Source organism: Haliotis asinina, chromosome 10, assembly GCF_037392515.1.
Source record: "Haliotis asinina isolate JCU_RB_2024 chromosome 10, JCU_Hal_asi_v2, whole genome shotgun sequence".
NCBI lineage: Eukaryota > Metazoa > Mollusca > Gastropoda > Lepetellida > Haliotidae > Haliotis > Haliotis asinina.
This window is the reverse complement of record NC_090289.1, coordinates 47,724,863-47,737,779: the sequence shown is the minus strand read 5'-3', so window position 1 is coordinate 47,737,779 and position 12,917 is coordinate 47,724,863. Positions and strand designations below refer to the sequence as shown.

Here is a 12,917-nt window from a genome sequence, read left to right as displayed (position 1 = left end):
TCTGTAAATAACCGAATCTGGATCAAGCAGTACAGTGATTGACAGCATGAGCAACGCACGCGAATACGATGACGTATCGTGAGTCATCTAGTCTGAGAACTGGATCCCGTTTGTCGCCTCTTACGGGGCAGTGGGTAGCCTCGTGGTAAAGCGTTTGCTGGTCACACCGTACACTCGGGTTCGCTTCCCCGTACCATATGTAAAGCCCATTTTTGGTGCCCCCACCTTGATATTGCTGCCGTGCTGCTAAAAGTTGCGTAAAACCATACTCCATATCTCATTCAACATATTCTGACAATTGGTTTTGTACATCATTGAAAGATATGAAAATGTGCTTGTTAAAAGTGTGTATGTGTGTGTGTGTGTGTGTGTGTGTGTGTGTGCGCGTGCGTGCGTGTGTGCTTATTCATATTCATATCCCTATATAATGAACAAAGCTAACCAATGTTTAGGTAAAGCCACGGGGTGAATCGTATTTGTTTTCAAATGTGTTTAAATTCAATTCCGACTTAAATTTAAGATAAACCAGTGCCATTGAATTCCGTTTCTTTGTAAGGGTGTTCCTCGGACCCCGCAGTGGAGTCTAACTGTAGCTTTTGGATTTCAGGCTTGCCAGATGAATTTTAATTTTGATCAACATCAGTCTGTGCCAGTTAACTAAGCTCGCTAACAGGAAGGAAGTCTTTAAGACGTTTTACGTTTACTTTTCGCTGGCTTGATGTAGTCCTTTTTCATTTCCGAATATCCAAAGCTACGGTGTGAATGTATGTGTCGGTGTCTGAACAATATATTGAGGCTGATTACACGTTTATCTACTACCCAACAAAGGTTTAGACTTGCTAGTGTAAATGCAGCCACTTACTTCAGTCAGCTGTTCAGTGACAGGTGGCGAATTCTTAACTTTACACCAAAACGCATCTGTGCACATGCACGATATTTGCACATGCCTTTCAGCAATTTGATGCATGATCCTTGTGCACTTCATCTGCACAAGGTTTGCAGTTAGAGGAGAAATTCATTCTCGACGTGACCATATAACCATATATAAAACATATAGTCAGTGCTTTCAGCGAGTCTAAACCTTTATGGGATCTATGTGTAATTTCATTTTACAGATAAAGTCAGCCTGTCTGTAAGGCCGAGAGCATGTTGGAGGTACAATTTTACAGCGTATCAAATGAAGCCTTCTGACTCGCGAAGATCATATTGTATATATGTGTACCTTTCAAGCACCGAAGGGTTATGTTCACCATAAGTAGGCACGAGATACTCCAGCTCGGACTTAGCCTGAAGCAGATGCATATATCTCATTTTCCGCTCTAATTGTATTGTCTCGCTTGCCTAGAGCAGGAGACTATATATTTACACATGTATTGAACCTGATACGTATTGGAGAGTGGTACGACGAGCTGTAAATAGCATGTACTGGGATTTGTTGCTATAAATAGACAATCAATGGGACCTGAAGTCATGAAGTTCAATCTATGACGTCACAGCGTGTAACAATGAACAAGGCGTTCACGATGTTCATACAGCCGTCTTCTGTACACGGATGGAGGCTTATCATAAATGTCGAGTCATGAACGTGACCCACAAACAGAGGAAAGGTGCTGCCCTTTGGTGACGACACAACTGATTTGAGCTCGCGTGTCATTTTTTAAAAGTGTTGAATATATAGGGTGGCGTATTATGCGAGAACCTCAGAGAGGTATCTGAACACGACCGAACTCAGCCTGAGCGCTTACAAGATGGATCTTTGTAGCTTCCTAAATGTAGTAAGTTCTTTAGAATATTTATGATAAATTCCTAATTAATATTTTTTAGTACATCGAGTTCGTATTTTATGAATCGAAATAGTACGTTTTGAGCAAGTATTTACAGCCATTGCATTCATTTACTACTCAAAATTTGAAGACTTTACTCTTGTCAGGTTACTGTCATGTAGCTGTAATATTGCTGAGGACGGTGTTCAAAAACACACAAGCAAACAAACATGATGGTTGTAACACATTGCCTTTCGAATGTGTTCTTTACTGTTATAAGTTCAGATTTAAATGTTGATGAACACTGCTATTTTATGGTAAGTATTTGAGGTTTGAGAGTTTGTGAAAGGCTCTGTGCTACAACACAAAAACAATTATTACCTTCGTGGCGGTCAAGACCTTTCACGAATTTGATTTCCTGACTGGGTACAACCGTGTGAAACTCAAATTCTGTTCATTGCGATATTGTTGGAAATTTTCAAAACAAAAATCTGAAAATCATTACATTTTTCCGGCGAGAAGTAGATATTTGTAGCATTGTGGACATTTCTATCATAGACAAGAATGGTGGCTGTCAACCACTGTTGTTCAGACATAACATCGTATTTTTTGGCTTGCCATGGATGTATCACAACGTGATATCATACCCTGTATAGACGATGATGTGTCACAACGTGATATTATACCCTGTATTAACGAGGATGAATCACAACGTGATATCATACCCTGCATTGACGAGGATGTATCGCATCGTGATATTATACCCTGTATTGATGAGGATGTATCACAACGTGATATGATACCCTGTGTTGACGAGGATGTGTCACAACGTGATATTATACCCTGTATTGACGAGGATGTGTCACAACGTGAAATTATACTCTGTGGTGACGAGGATGTATAAAACACTATGGAATACACGGACGATACATGGAATAAGAAACGTCTAGGTTAGAATCACTGTGCGAGTATGCCTCAGCACCCTAGTGATGACGGAAAGAGGATGGACTTTGGGAGCGTGCGTCAATGAAAGCCCATCAGCGCGTTAGATCATGCTCTTGACCCCACTATCGCTGTCTGTGGAGGGTGTGACCACACCTCATGGCCAGTTTACATCACACAGTTACGCGGAACAACGTGTGTTGAATTTGGTTGTTGAGTCAATCTCTGTTATCTATCCCATTTACAGATTTCCTTTCAGTTGAAGATATGCGATCTTAAAACCAGAGTGGTTTTATGAAAAACACGCCTTGTCTGGGATCGAATTACGGATGGTCTGTCACATATGTTGTTTTATGATTGATAAAGCAAGGCTGGCAAATTGTGAGTCTCACAGGTAGGTAGTACGTACAGCTGGTCCACGCATAACGAGAGTTAGTCCCGCCGTAGGCTACCTGATAACATACGAGCATGCACACACCGGGAGATCGGCGAGAGAGGTAACGACACTGGGATGGAAAGCGAGGGTCACAAACACGCTGACTGGATACAGAGAGGTACCTGCTGTGGGCGAGCTTTGACGCCGCTGACAGGTGGACTTAGTGATAATTGAACTCAGTGGTCGGCAAAAGAGTTGAGCTAAAGGTTCTGGTGGTGTAATTCAGGTTTGTCGCAGAGCAAAGAATCGTATGTGTCTGACACACGCGTTGTTATCACGTGAATACACTGAGAATTTCTGGATTGTGAATGTGGGCCCTGCGACTGGTGGAGCTATATTACTTAGGTGATCTGGCAGCGTGTTTCGCGGATTTCTCTAGGATCTTCCTATGATTTACAGCGTTTGGTGCTGTGTCTTGTCGTGTCAAGACCAACGACTCGGCACGCAAGCCTAGCCAAGACAACACGCACCTGTTTCAGTGTAAGCTGCAATAACGCCTAACACAGGACGTGCCACAGTGGAGAGTGTATGTGTGTGTTTGTTTGAGGAGATTCATGAAGGATATACGTCTCGTGCGAAATCTGTGTGTTCCAAGCCAGGAGCAATATCTCGGGGATTTTCTTATCAGTGTTTCATGTATACAAGACTGTACCGACTGAGGGCAGTTTGCAGATACTGGAAAACATAGCTTAACATATCAGTAAGCTTTGAGGTGTTTCGCATGAATTAGTCCGCTTAGGGTAGAACTAGTATTTTGTGGGTGACACAGAAGGTACATTTAAATCTACATAAGCTTACCAAAACAAGAAATAACCCATTCGGTAGTGGTAAGAATAATAGGAAATGTTTTCATAAAGTATACTATTTTTAAGAAGTTAAAGGACATATCCTCACAATATCTGCATGTTATGTGGCTGATGTGATGTGATGACTCATAGAGGAACATCCTTTTTAATATTTTTCACATTATTTCATACAGTTAATATGTCTCGTTGTGTCGGGTCTTTTGTATCTTCGTTGGAGTAGGCGTGATGTTGATGGACTGACACGGACGTTTCTCTGTCGTTACTGCCATCCACGGACAGGGGTTAAAGTAGGGTTACTGGGGCAAGTTTACTTAAGGCTGACCATGAAATCCCTTACCCCAGGAACATATGTTTGTGTCGAGAAGTCCATGGGGCATCGTAAAGTCATTTCCAGCTGAGTTGGTCTACCTCATTTCTTTTCTTTGAGAGGCATTTTAAAAGCTGCTTAGTTGAAGGAAAACCAATCTCTGAGGACAGTCAACTTCTTATTGCACTGAGTGCGCTGTTTTATTTTTGTTATCTGACGCATGCCCGCCTCGTTCATGTGTAGTACGTACAAAGATTACCATCAAATGGTGCAGATGTGACCAACACGAGGGTGTTCATTACCCTTTATTGCCAGACCTTGATCAGAGTACGTATGACGAAAACGGAATATGGGATTAGTTCACCGGATAGCCCCGTGAGGACAGTAAGACCCTGTTTCCTGTATAGCATATTGTTCTCGTGAAACTAGCTCTGACATTAGGACACTTAACGCACGGATATTGTGGCTTGAATGTTCTAGTGGTGTGATTGATAGTATTGAAATGCATATATGCGAAGGTGCTTCCTGTGGCAAAGGATGCATTCTGAAATGTATCGTAATGACATGCACGTTATTGAGGAAGATCCCACCCTGCCAACTCCCCCCCCCCCCCCCCTTTCAGGTTATCATGCCGCCCCTATGAGCATATGAAGTAGTACACACTATTACTCATGTTTGCAACAGACACCGGATATGGCGAACGTGTATTCTTCCCTTGGTTCTTTCTATTTCGCACTATTCATCTATAGTTGTAATTCTACGTTTATGAGTGGGTGGGTTTAGTTTTACGCCGCACTCAGCTATTTGGCGCTGGTATGTAGATAATCGAGTATGGACCAGGCAGTCCAATGTTCAACAGCATGAGCATTCTAACCCGGATCTTCCCTGGTACTAGCTTTATAACATTCTGGTTACACTAAATGTTGTGAAAACCTTAATGCTGCACGCAGCACTAATCTATCGACCGATTCTGGCCTGACGATCCAGACATCAGGAGCACGATAGGTCACCATCACCTTCGACTGTCGGACTGACGTTATATCCAGCGAGAAATATACTGCTATATATGTGCATTCGTGCCACCTGAACTCAATTTCATTTCCACTGAGTACTTATGTAACGACCATATTCTAACTTAAATACCTACTTCTCAGTAAACTTACATTGCAGTCAACACTACCAACTAACTAACCGCCTACAATTTGGTGCGGGTTATTCAGAGGTTCCATCTCCTAGTCGTGTCAGGATCCGCTAATCACAGGTTTGAACTCAATCCATCCGATTACGATTCAATCTAATGTGTTCCTTGAGGAATGCGGTGTCAACGCAGACAATCCGAGATAACGATGAGCCATATCAAGAACATTGGACCTATTTTTTCGAAAAGTTAATTGTCATGTTCTATTGTCTTACCGCTTTCGATGTCACTGTGTAGCTAACGGTGATTCATCCAAACACACCAGTTATGTATCAACGTTGGTATTTATGTTTCCTTGACACCACGTCAAACAAGGCAACGCGACCCTATAAGGACGGACGTGCAAGGAACAATGATGTTTGTGACCTTGCGTATGTCAGGAAGAGAGTCAGAAAATAGCAATTGTTGTACATCTCTCCTTGCGAGAACATCCGCTGACTCCAGCAATAATGACATGTCAGGGTTTGGAGATATTGACGCTGTTGGAGTAGACAATGGTGAGCTGTTCACGAATATGTGACGTAGGAGTGAGTAGCAGTAGTGACCTGTGCAGACATACCTTGCACGTAGGTAGACCGTGTATGCTGTTGACGGAAATCGGAGGGTGTTCTTTTCTGGTGTCGGCGAGTCCTTCCGTCTGGGCTTATTAGGGCCTTGTTTTCTTGGTGTTGGGGGTCCTCCTTCATGGGTGTAGGGGCGTCTTTCATGGTGTCGGTGGGTCTTCTTTTCTTGGTGTAGATAAGTTTTCCTTTCTGGGTGCCGTAGTTGCTTCTTTTCTGGATTCTACTCGGACCTTCTTCCCTCGGTGTCGGTAGGTCTTTCCCTTTCTGGGTGTCTTAGAGTCTTCAATTTTCTGGTGTTGGTGAGCCTTCCTTTCAGGCTGCCGTAGTGCCTTCTTCACCTGCTGACAGTGGGTCTTCCTGTGGGTTAGGTTCAGGGTTAGCAGGGTCGGGGTTAGGGTTAGTGGAAGGATGTTATAGGACCTTATTTTCTTGCTGTTGGTTGATTCGTTTGTGACTGTTCTATTTGTGAATTGTTCTTCATACGTTCTGCACGAAGGGCCAGACCTTGAAGGGCCTTTGACACCCGGGCAGTTCTCAAGTCTGGCTAATGTTACACTTTGTCACTGGCGTCAGTAACAACTATGCTTGTATTCAGCAGTACACATAATACACGAATGTGTATGTGAAGTTTAATGTTATTATCTTTCTTTTACATACATTAATTAGTCTAAGTTACTCCGAGCCTTCTCCCAGTATTCTCCAGGGCTGGATGGGATATGCCCAGGTGTTAGTGTGTCCAAGTTAGTCCGAGCGCCTTCTCCCGGGCTGGGAGGGATGTACCCTGGTGTTAATGTGTCTATTTTATTCCAAGCGCGTTCTCCTCAACTGAATGCTAGATATACCCAGGGGTTAATATATCTGTGTTACTCCTACCCTTCTTCTAGGCTGGATGGGAAATACCCAGGTGTCAATGTGTCTTTTCCAGGCATCAGGGGGGTATACCAAGGTACTACTGTCCGGTCATGTCGGCTAGGAGTGAGATAATGTTCCAATCGCGGCTAAACACAATTCACTCACTTATCAGTGTCATTTTGATTTCCAGCACCCGTTGCCGCTGACGTCATTGTGACGTATTTCTCACTGAACTGTTTCTCGGATCTTGCGCATCAGCCACGCGATCATTACCAGCTGATAAAGTAACACTGACAACGACACTGGAAAACTTCTATGGTGTAAAAAACCAACCATGGGATGCGTTCAAAGTCAGCCATCGAAGGAAGACTCTGTTGAGACGCTGTCTTATCATCAACGTTTCCGTAAGGTCAACAACGACGTCTCGGAAAACGAAGCTGCTCAAAATGTAGCAATGAAGTTCGCCAAGGACGTAAGTTCCAACAGCATGGAGAACCTGAACAAGAAACCAGTCAACACTTCCAGGAACGTGTGGGTGGACAGCAGTGAGAGAGGTTCACCTACTAAGGATCATGACAAGATGATCCGTTCCAGATTCCCACTGTGGAAGAAATACGAGAAGTGTACGTTCTGTGTCAAGGATGACCGTAGGAGGTCGAGCTGTGATGAGGACTTCATCAAGATCACTCGCCAGAGGCCTGGGAAGGAACCCCTGTGCAAGAGATGTTCCAAGGATAGCCTGGTGTTGAAGCCCAACAACAACCGCCAGTCCCACGGGATAGAGTCCCTCAATGTGGCCTCTTTTGCCAACCTGCTTGCACTGGTACGTTCACTGTCCTGTTATGAGTTGTGGGTTATCTCCCTTTTGTTTTATCTTTTGTAGGTTATCTCCCTTTTGTTGTGGGTTAACTGACGAAGGGTTATTTCTCTTTGTTGCCCAGCTTTGTTATTGTGTCCCTGATGTTGTACACATGTTCACTGTGATGCTACGTTTCGAAACTGGATGAAAGAGTATTATTTTGCAGTAGCAATCAGCATTCTTTACCCAGGGCCCATTTAAGTTAACTTATAGTCCAAACCTTCAGTGGATGAAAACACAACGACCTTGGCATTTTAGTTCCGAGATTGTTCTAAAGATTCCTATTGTCAGGGTCACAGAACAACGCAAATTTATGGGATCATACCAGTGAAAACTCCTTGCCGCACTCCAGTGCGTTTAGTGCCTCCTTCGAGTATGGGTGTCTTACAATAGTGACGACCGCTTTGATTTATCGATATTTCAATAAGGAGACATGCTTGTATTCCCTTACAACAACACTCAAACACAAACATATATATGTGCACGAATAGACGGTACCCATGCATCCAGGACTGAAATTTGTATCCAGGGTAGGTACGGTTTACATTCACCCGTATGTATTCACCTCGGAACACACATCGTTGAACTGAACCAAACGTTCAAATCCATGTCATGTTGATACATAGGATTGTTATGTACAGTCGGCTAAGGCACTGGTGATAAATCTTCCCGAAGTCTACAAGATGAAAGCCGGAAAGGTACTTTTGTGGCGGCTGGGGTCTTAATTCCCATAAACCTGACGTGATGCTGTATATTTCCTGATCCCAGGCGGGAGGTGATTATAAAGGAATCTGACCCAGACTAATGGGCTGCAGGGGGATGTGTACGGGTGATGCTTTTAACATGTATAGCTCCGTGTGACGTAGCGTTCCTGTTAAATTCTTAACACATATATATAACATAGGGATTAGGGATTGATTTATTGCGTTTCTTGTTTGTAGTCTAATATCAAGTTTCGTTACCAGGAGTGAGTACTTTTACATTTACGCTGCGTTTAGCGTTTATTCCATCAATATCAGGGCGGGGACACCAGAAACGGACCTCATCGAACCCAGATCTTCGGGGTGACGGAAGAAAGCATTATCCACTAGGCCACCCTTCGTTACATGCAAGCCGTTTTCTTAGTAATATGCAAGAAACACGATCATGGGGAATCTGAAAACAACCTTCACACGTTTTGGGAATCGAACCCGTGCCTTCAGCGTGACGAACGAACGCTTCCATCACATGACACCACCGTACCGCCCCGAATGAACGTAGCCAATCCGGACGATATTGTTCAAATCATCAGTTATCCGTAATTTGGGTTCAATGGGGTTGAGCGGAGTACACCATGCAAGTACTGGTAACATCTTCAGAGGTTTTGTGAGCACACAGCACACGATCGTTCTTTGCCATATTTACCCGTTGTCACCTCCTCACTTTTTCCCTAATACGTCAGCCAGAATGTTTTTACGTATTTGGGACTGTTGTGTGTCTGAGATAAAGGTGAAACTGAAGCATCACCAGTGTCGTACCAAGAGCCTGGCTCAGCTGTCTTGTGTCAGCCCATGTGAGAACCTACATCACCGTGAAGGTGACTTTCCTGTCAGAGGTTTTGTGTCATTGTGCGACCAAAAGATGTAAAACATGATCATAAGTGTATCCCTGACGTCCTGAGCGTCTATGACTTCATTGTTGTACTGGCACGCCCTCATACATAGCTTACGTTATTGTGTTGTGACCATTCCAGTAACCATGATCTACCAAACATTATTTTCGTTTGTCAAGTTTTTAAATAGAAGACATAAACATGATCACTTACATTTATGAGATTTCATTTTTTGGAAATTTGCGTTTCTTTTGCTGTTCAGTATACGTACAATTGTGTCTCTGTGTCCAAAAGTCCTTTGGACACAGTGCCTATTCCGGTGGTCCTGTGTCCTGCGTTATCCATGATGTGATTCCGTGCTGTATACTTATCTGTGATGTATGCCATAGTGCTTAGCAAGCAGAGGTCATGGCAGCATCTGTCACGGTCTCATTGTCTTAAAGTAAATCGATGTTAAGGATCTATTTCTGTATTCCAGACCGCCCTAGACCTAACCGCACCCGCCAGTGATGCCATTCTCAAGAACAGGAAGAACTCATGGGTACAGGTGGCAGGACACGCAGGTGAGACAGGTGTTCATGAGACACAGACGGATGCGCACACAATGTAATACCAGTTGACTGGGTACACCAGTTACCACGAAACTAACCAATGCACATGGCCCACGACCTTTGATTTCGAAAAAAAGATTTCCTACAATGTCGTTTGAACGTTGTACAAACGGTTTGGAAACGCAGATTTAACGAATCTTCATATGATAAGATGGATATGCTATTTGAATGTGTGACCATCATCAGATGTGATAACCATCTCCCGATACAGGTCTAAACTGTATCTACACTTTGTTTTAGGATCATTCGCCCCTGCTGGCCCAAACACAATCTGGAAGAAAAGGATGGCTAAAGAAAACCACGAGACTAAGGCATATGAAGCCTTGATGGACGATCCCATCACAGAGCCAATCATCCCATTCTTCAGCAGGGAGGTCGAATACAGTGGAGAGTGTATCCTTTAAACCAAAAGAATCATTTTGCATGAAACTTAAAAAAACTCCCATACCGGAAGTACATGTGTGTATTTGTTGAACTCTATTATGTTGCTATTCAGATTCTTAGAGAATCACATGGTCAGGTGCTCGTCCTGACACTGAGGGTTGTGTATTAGTATGTGATAAGTTATTAACGTTACCGATGCCTTGTAGTTGCTGATTTGACAAACATGTGTAGACTTTGGGACAGAACAGATCCCCAGCAGAATGTGTGTGTGTGTGTGTGTGTGTGTGTCTGTGTGTGTCTGTGTGTCTGTGTGTGTCTGTGTGTGTGTCTGTGTGTGTCTGTGTGTGTCTGTGTTGTAGGACGTATACGTCGCGTAGAACGTTTCTACTGAGTAGAACGAGGGTCTGTCATGTTATGCCTATCGTGTAAAATTCGTTCATTGGGTGGAAGTTGTGTACCACAGAGCGGGTGTGCATCTTACAAAAATCGTATAGTCCGAATGTCAATCGCGCTGAGCGTGTCTAACGTGTTCAACGAGTAATTGTAGCATAAAACATGTTTCTGTGCCGTGAGAACCGAATAAGCCTAAAGCTATTTTGGGGACGGTTATTATCAACTTTCGGGGTCAGTCAAGCATTGTCCAGAGTAAGTCACACCACACCAGGGAGTCGGTCTACCACTGCATGACGAAACATGTACAAGAGATGAGACTTACAATAGGTGTTTGTTATCAGTCAGGAAACAGAGCATAATGGTTGGATGGATGAGTGCTTGTTAAACGCCGTACTCGACAACATGTAATAGTGTTATGACGGCCTTAAGCTAGTACATTACGTCCTGTTAATGGATGACAAAATCCATTTATTTCGAGAGTTGCCAAACTGTATTTCGTTCTCATTCATTGTAATCATGCTTTGCATATTTTAGAAACCCTGCGGCAGAACAGATGTGAATGTTTCTCAATCTTGTAGAACGGTGTAGAGTGAGTGAGTTAGATTTTACGCCGCTTTTAACAATATTCCAGCAAAATTACGGCGTGGGACACCGGGACCCGGGTCTTCGGCGTGACGAGAGAACTCTTTAACCATTAGACTACCCCACCACCCCTCTGCCGAGACGAGCTCGTGTTTATTGTGTACCTGATGCTTTCTTCCAAATGCAACAGTTTTATAAATCGACCTGCCTCAAACCACAACCATTCATTCATGCTTCCTTGACGTTGGCCAAGTCTTCATTGAGATGGAGGACCTCCTACATCACTTCATTGACCCCAATATAATGGACATCAAGATGGGAAAGAGGTGAGTGACACAGGGGAGGTAACTCAGTCACGTGGTTGGAATGCAAGGGTGTGTGACATGTGACGGTTTTAGTGTGAGAAGGAGTGGTTATGTATTTTCAGCGTCCAGTAAACAGGCAATTTCCCACATTCCTGTTTAATGTCTCTCAGAACCCAACTCCGTGATCTGTTATGATGCGAAAGGAAACCTCGAAAAACAAACGCCCTATCAAATCATTTATGACTCAGTTTCTTCAAAGGGGGCGGTCATGCGAACGAAAGTTATGGATTTTTCGCAAATATTGTCTCTCTAACGTCACTCGTCAACCCAACCATATTGCAACCGTGAAATCAAAAGTATCAGAACCTTTATTTAGGATAAAAAGAAAACCCACGTCTTTCTTTGGTTGATTGTGTGGTGTCCTACGTTAGTCACTGGATTGTCGTATCCAAATTCGATTACGATACCTTAGTATATAGCTAGTGTTTGGCGTTTTGCAACAAACGAATAATACCGTAACTGTTGATCTTGTAGGACGTTCCTGGAGTCTGAGGTGAAGAATCCTGTGCTCAGGAAGGATCTGTACGAGAAGATGGTGAAGCTGGATCCTGATGCTCCTACACCAGCAGAGCGGGATCAGGAGGCCATCACTAAACTCAGATACATGCAGGTGGGTCAGGCTATAACATACCTACTGCACCATCTCTCAACACAATGGTTTGCTATTTAACAATGCACTATAGCTGAGATGTTCCATGTGCGATATATGGCGAAATAATCGAGTCTGGGACAGTGTCGATTCTTTAAAAATAGGTGTCAGTTCAGCGTTAAATAACAAACAAACACAGACGGACCACTGTTCCTGTCTTAGTGAGTTTAACTCAAACACTGCACCTTCCACAGTGCTACTCCAGACAGGAAGTTATGATTTTTCATGACTACCAAGTCTCTTGATGTTTCATCTGAAAGTAATATGTGCAGTCTGTAACTGGGTTTGAGTCTACTCGTGGGTACAGTGTATAAACCAACTTATAGACCACCACCCACCCCACCCCACACCCCCTCCCCCTCTTTTATTTTGAAAGGCTATACTAATTTGGTTGTATTTTCTGTTTCAGTTCAGGGAACGAGAGAGTTCAACTGCTGAACTTGGTTTCCGGATAGAGGCAGTGCGGGTAAGAACATGATATTGACCGACATTGCTTCAAAACATCAGGAATACTACTGTCATATTTTGGAAAGGTTTCATTGACGTTAAGTTAACTGATGTTCGTGCACAGCTTCAAATCCAATACAATGTGTTGGTGTTCCTAGTGGAGGTTTGA

The 12,917-nt window shown here is 43.4% G+C and overlaps 1 protein-coding gene across 11 annotated transcripts in view; it reads left to right on the top strand.

Annotated features, from left to right (window-relative positions):
• Positions 1 to 12,917, top strand: part of LOC137297903 (inositol-trisphosphate 3-kinase homolog) — a 55,730-nt gene that overhangs the window by 38,369 nt on the left and 4,444 nt on the right. For 4 of the 11 annotated variants that reach the window (XM_067829891.1, XM_067829893.1, XM_067829895.1 and 1 more), the window contains 6 exons: positions 7,058 to 7,690; positions 9,796 to 9,880; positions 10,169 to 10,321; positions 11,541 to 11,613; positions 12,127 to 12,262; positions 12,711 to 12,767. In XM_067829891.1, the coding sequence (XP_067685992.1) occupies positions 7,202 to 7,690; positions 9,796 to 9,880; positions 10,169 to 10,321; positions 11,541 to 11,613; positions 12,127 to 12,262; positions 12,711 to 12,767 (993 nt within the window). In that variant the 5' untranslated portion in view covers positions 7,058 to 7,201. Of the gene's footprint in view, positions 1 to 1,691; positions 1,776 to 2,944; positions 3,842 to 5,911; positions 5,950 to 7,057; positions 7,691 to 9,795; positions 9,881 to 10,168; positions 10,322 to 11,540; positions 11,614 to 12,126; positions 12,263 to 12,710; positions 12,768 to 12,917 lie in introns of those variants that run through there. The other 7 variants (XM_067829884.1, XM_067829890.1, XM_067829889.1 and 4 more) reach the window with 7 other exon arrangements.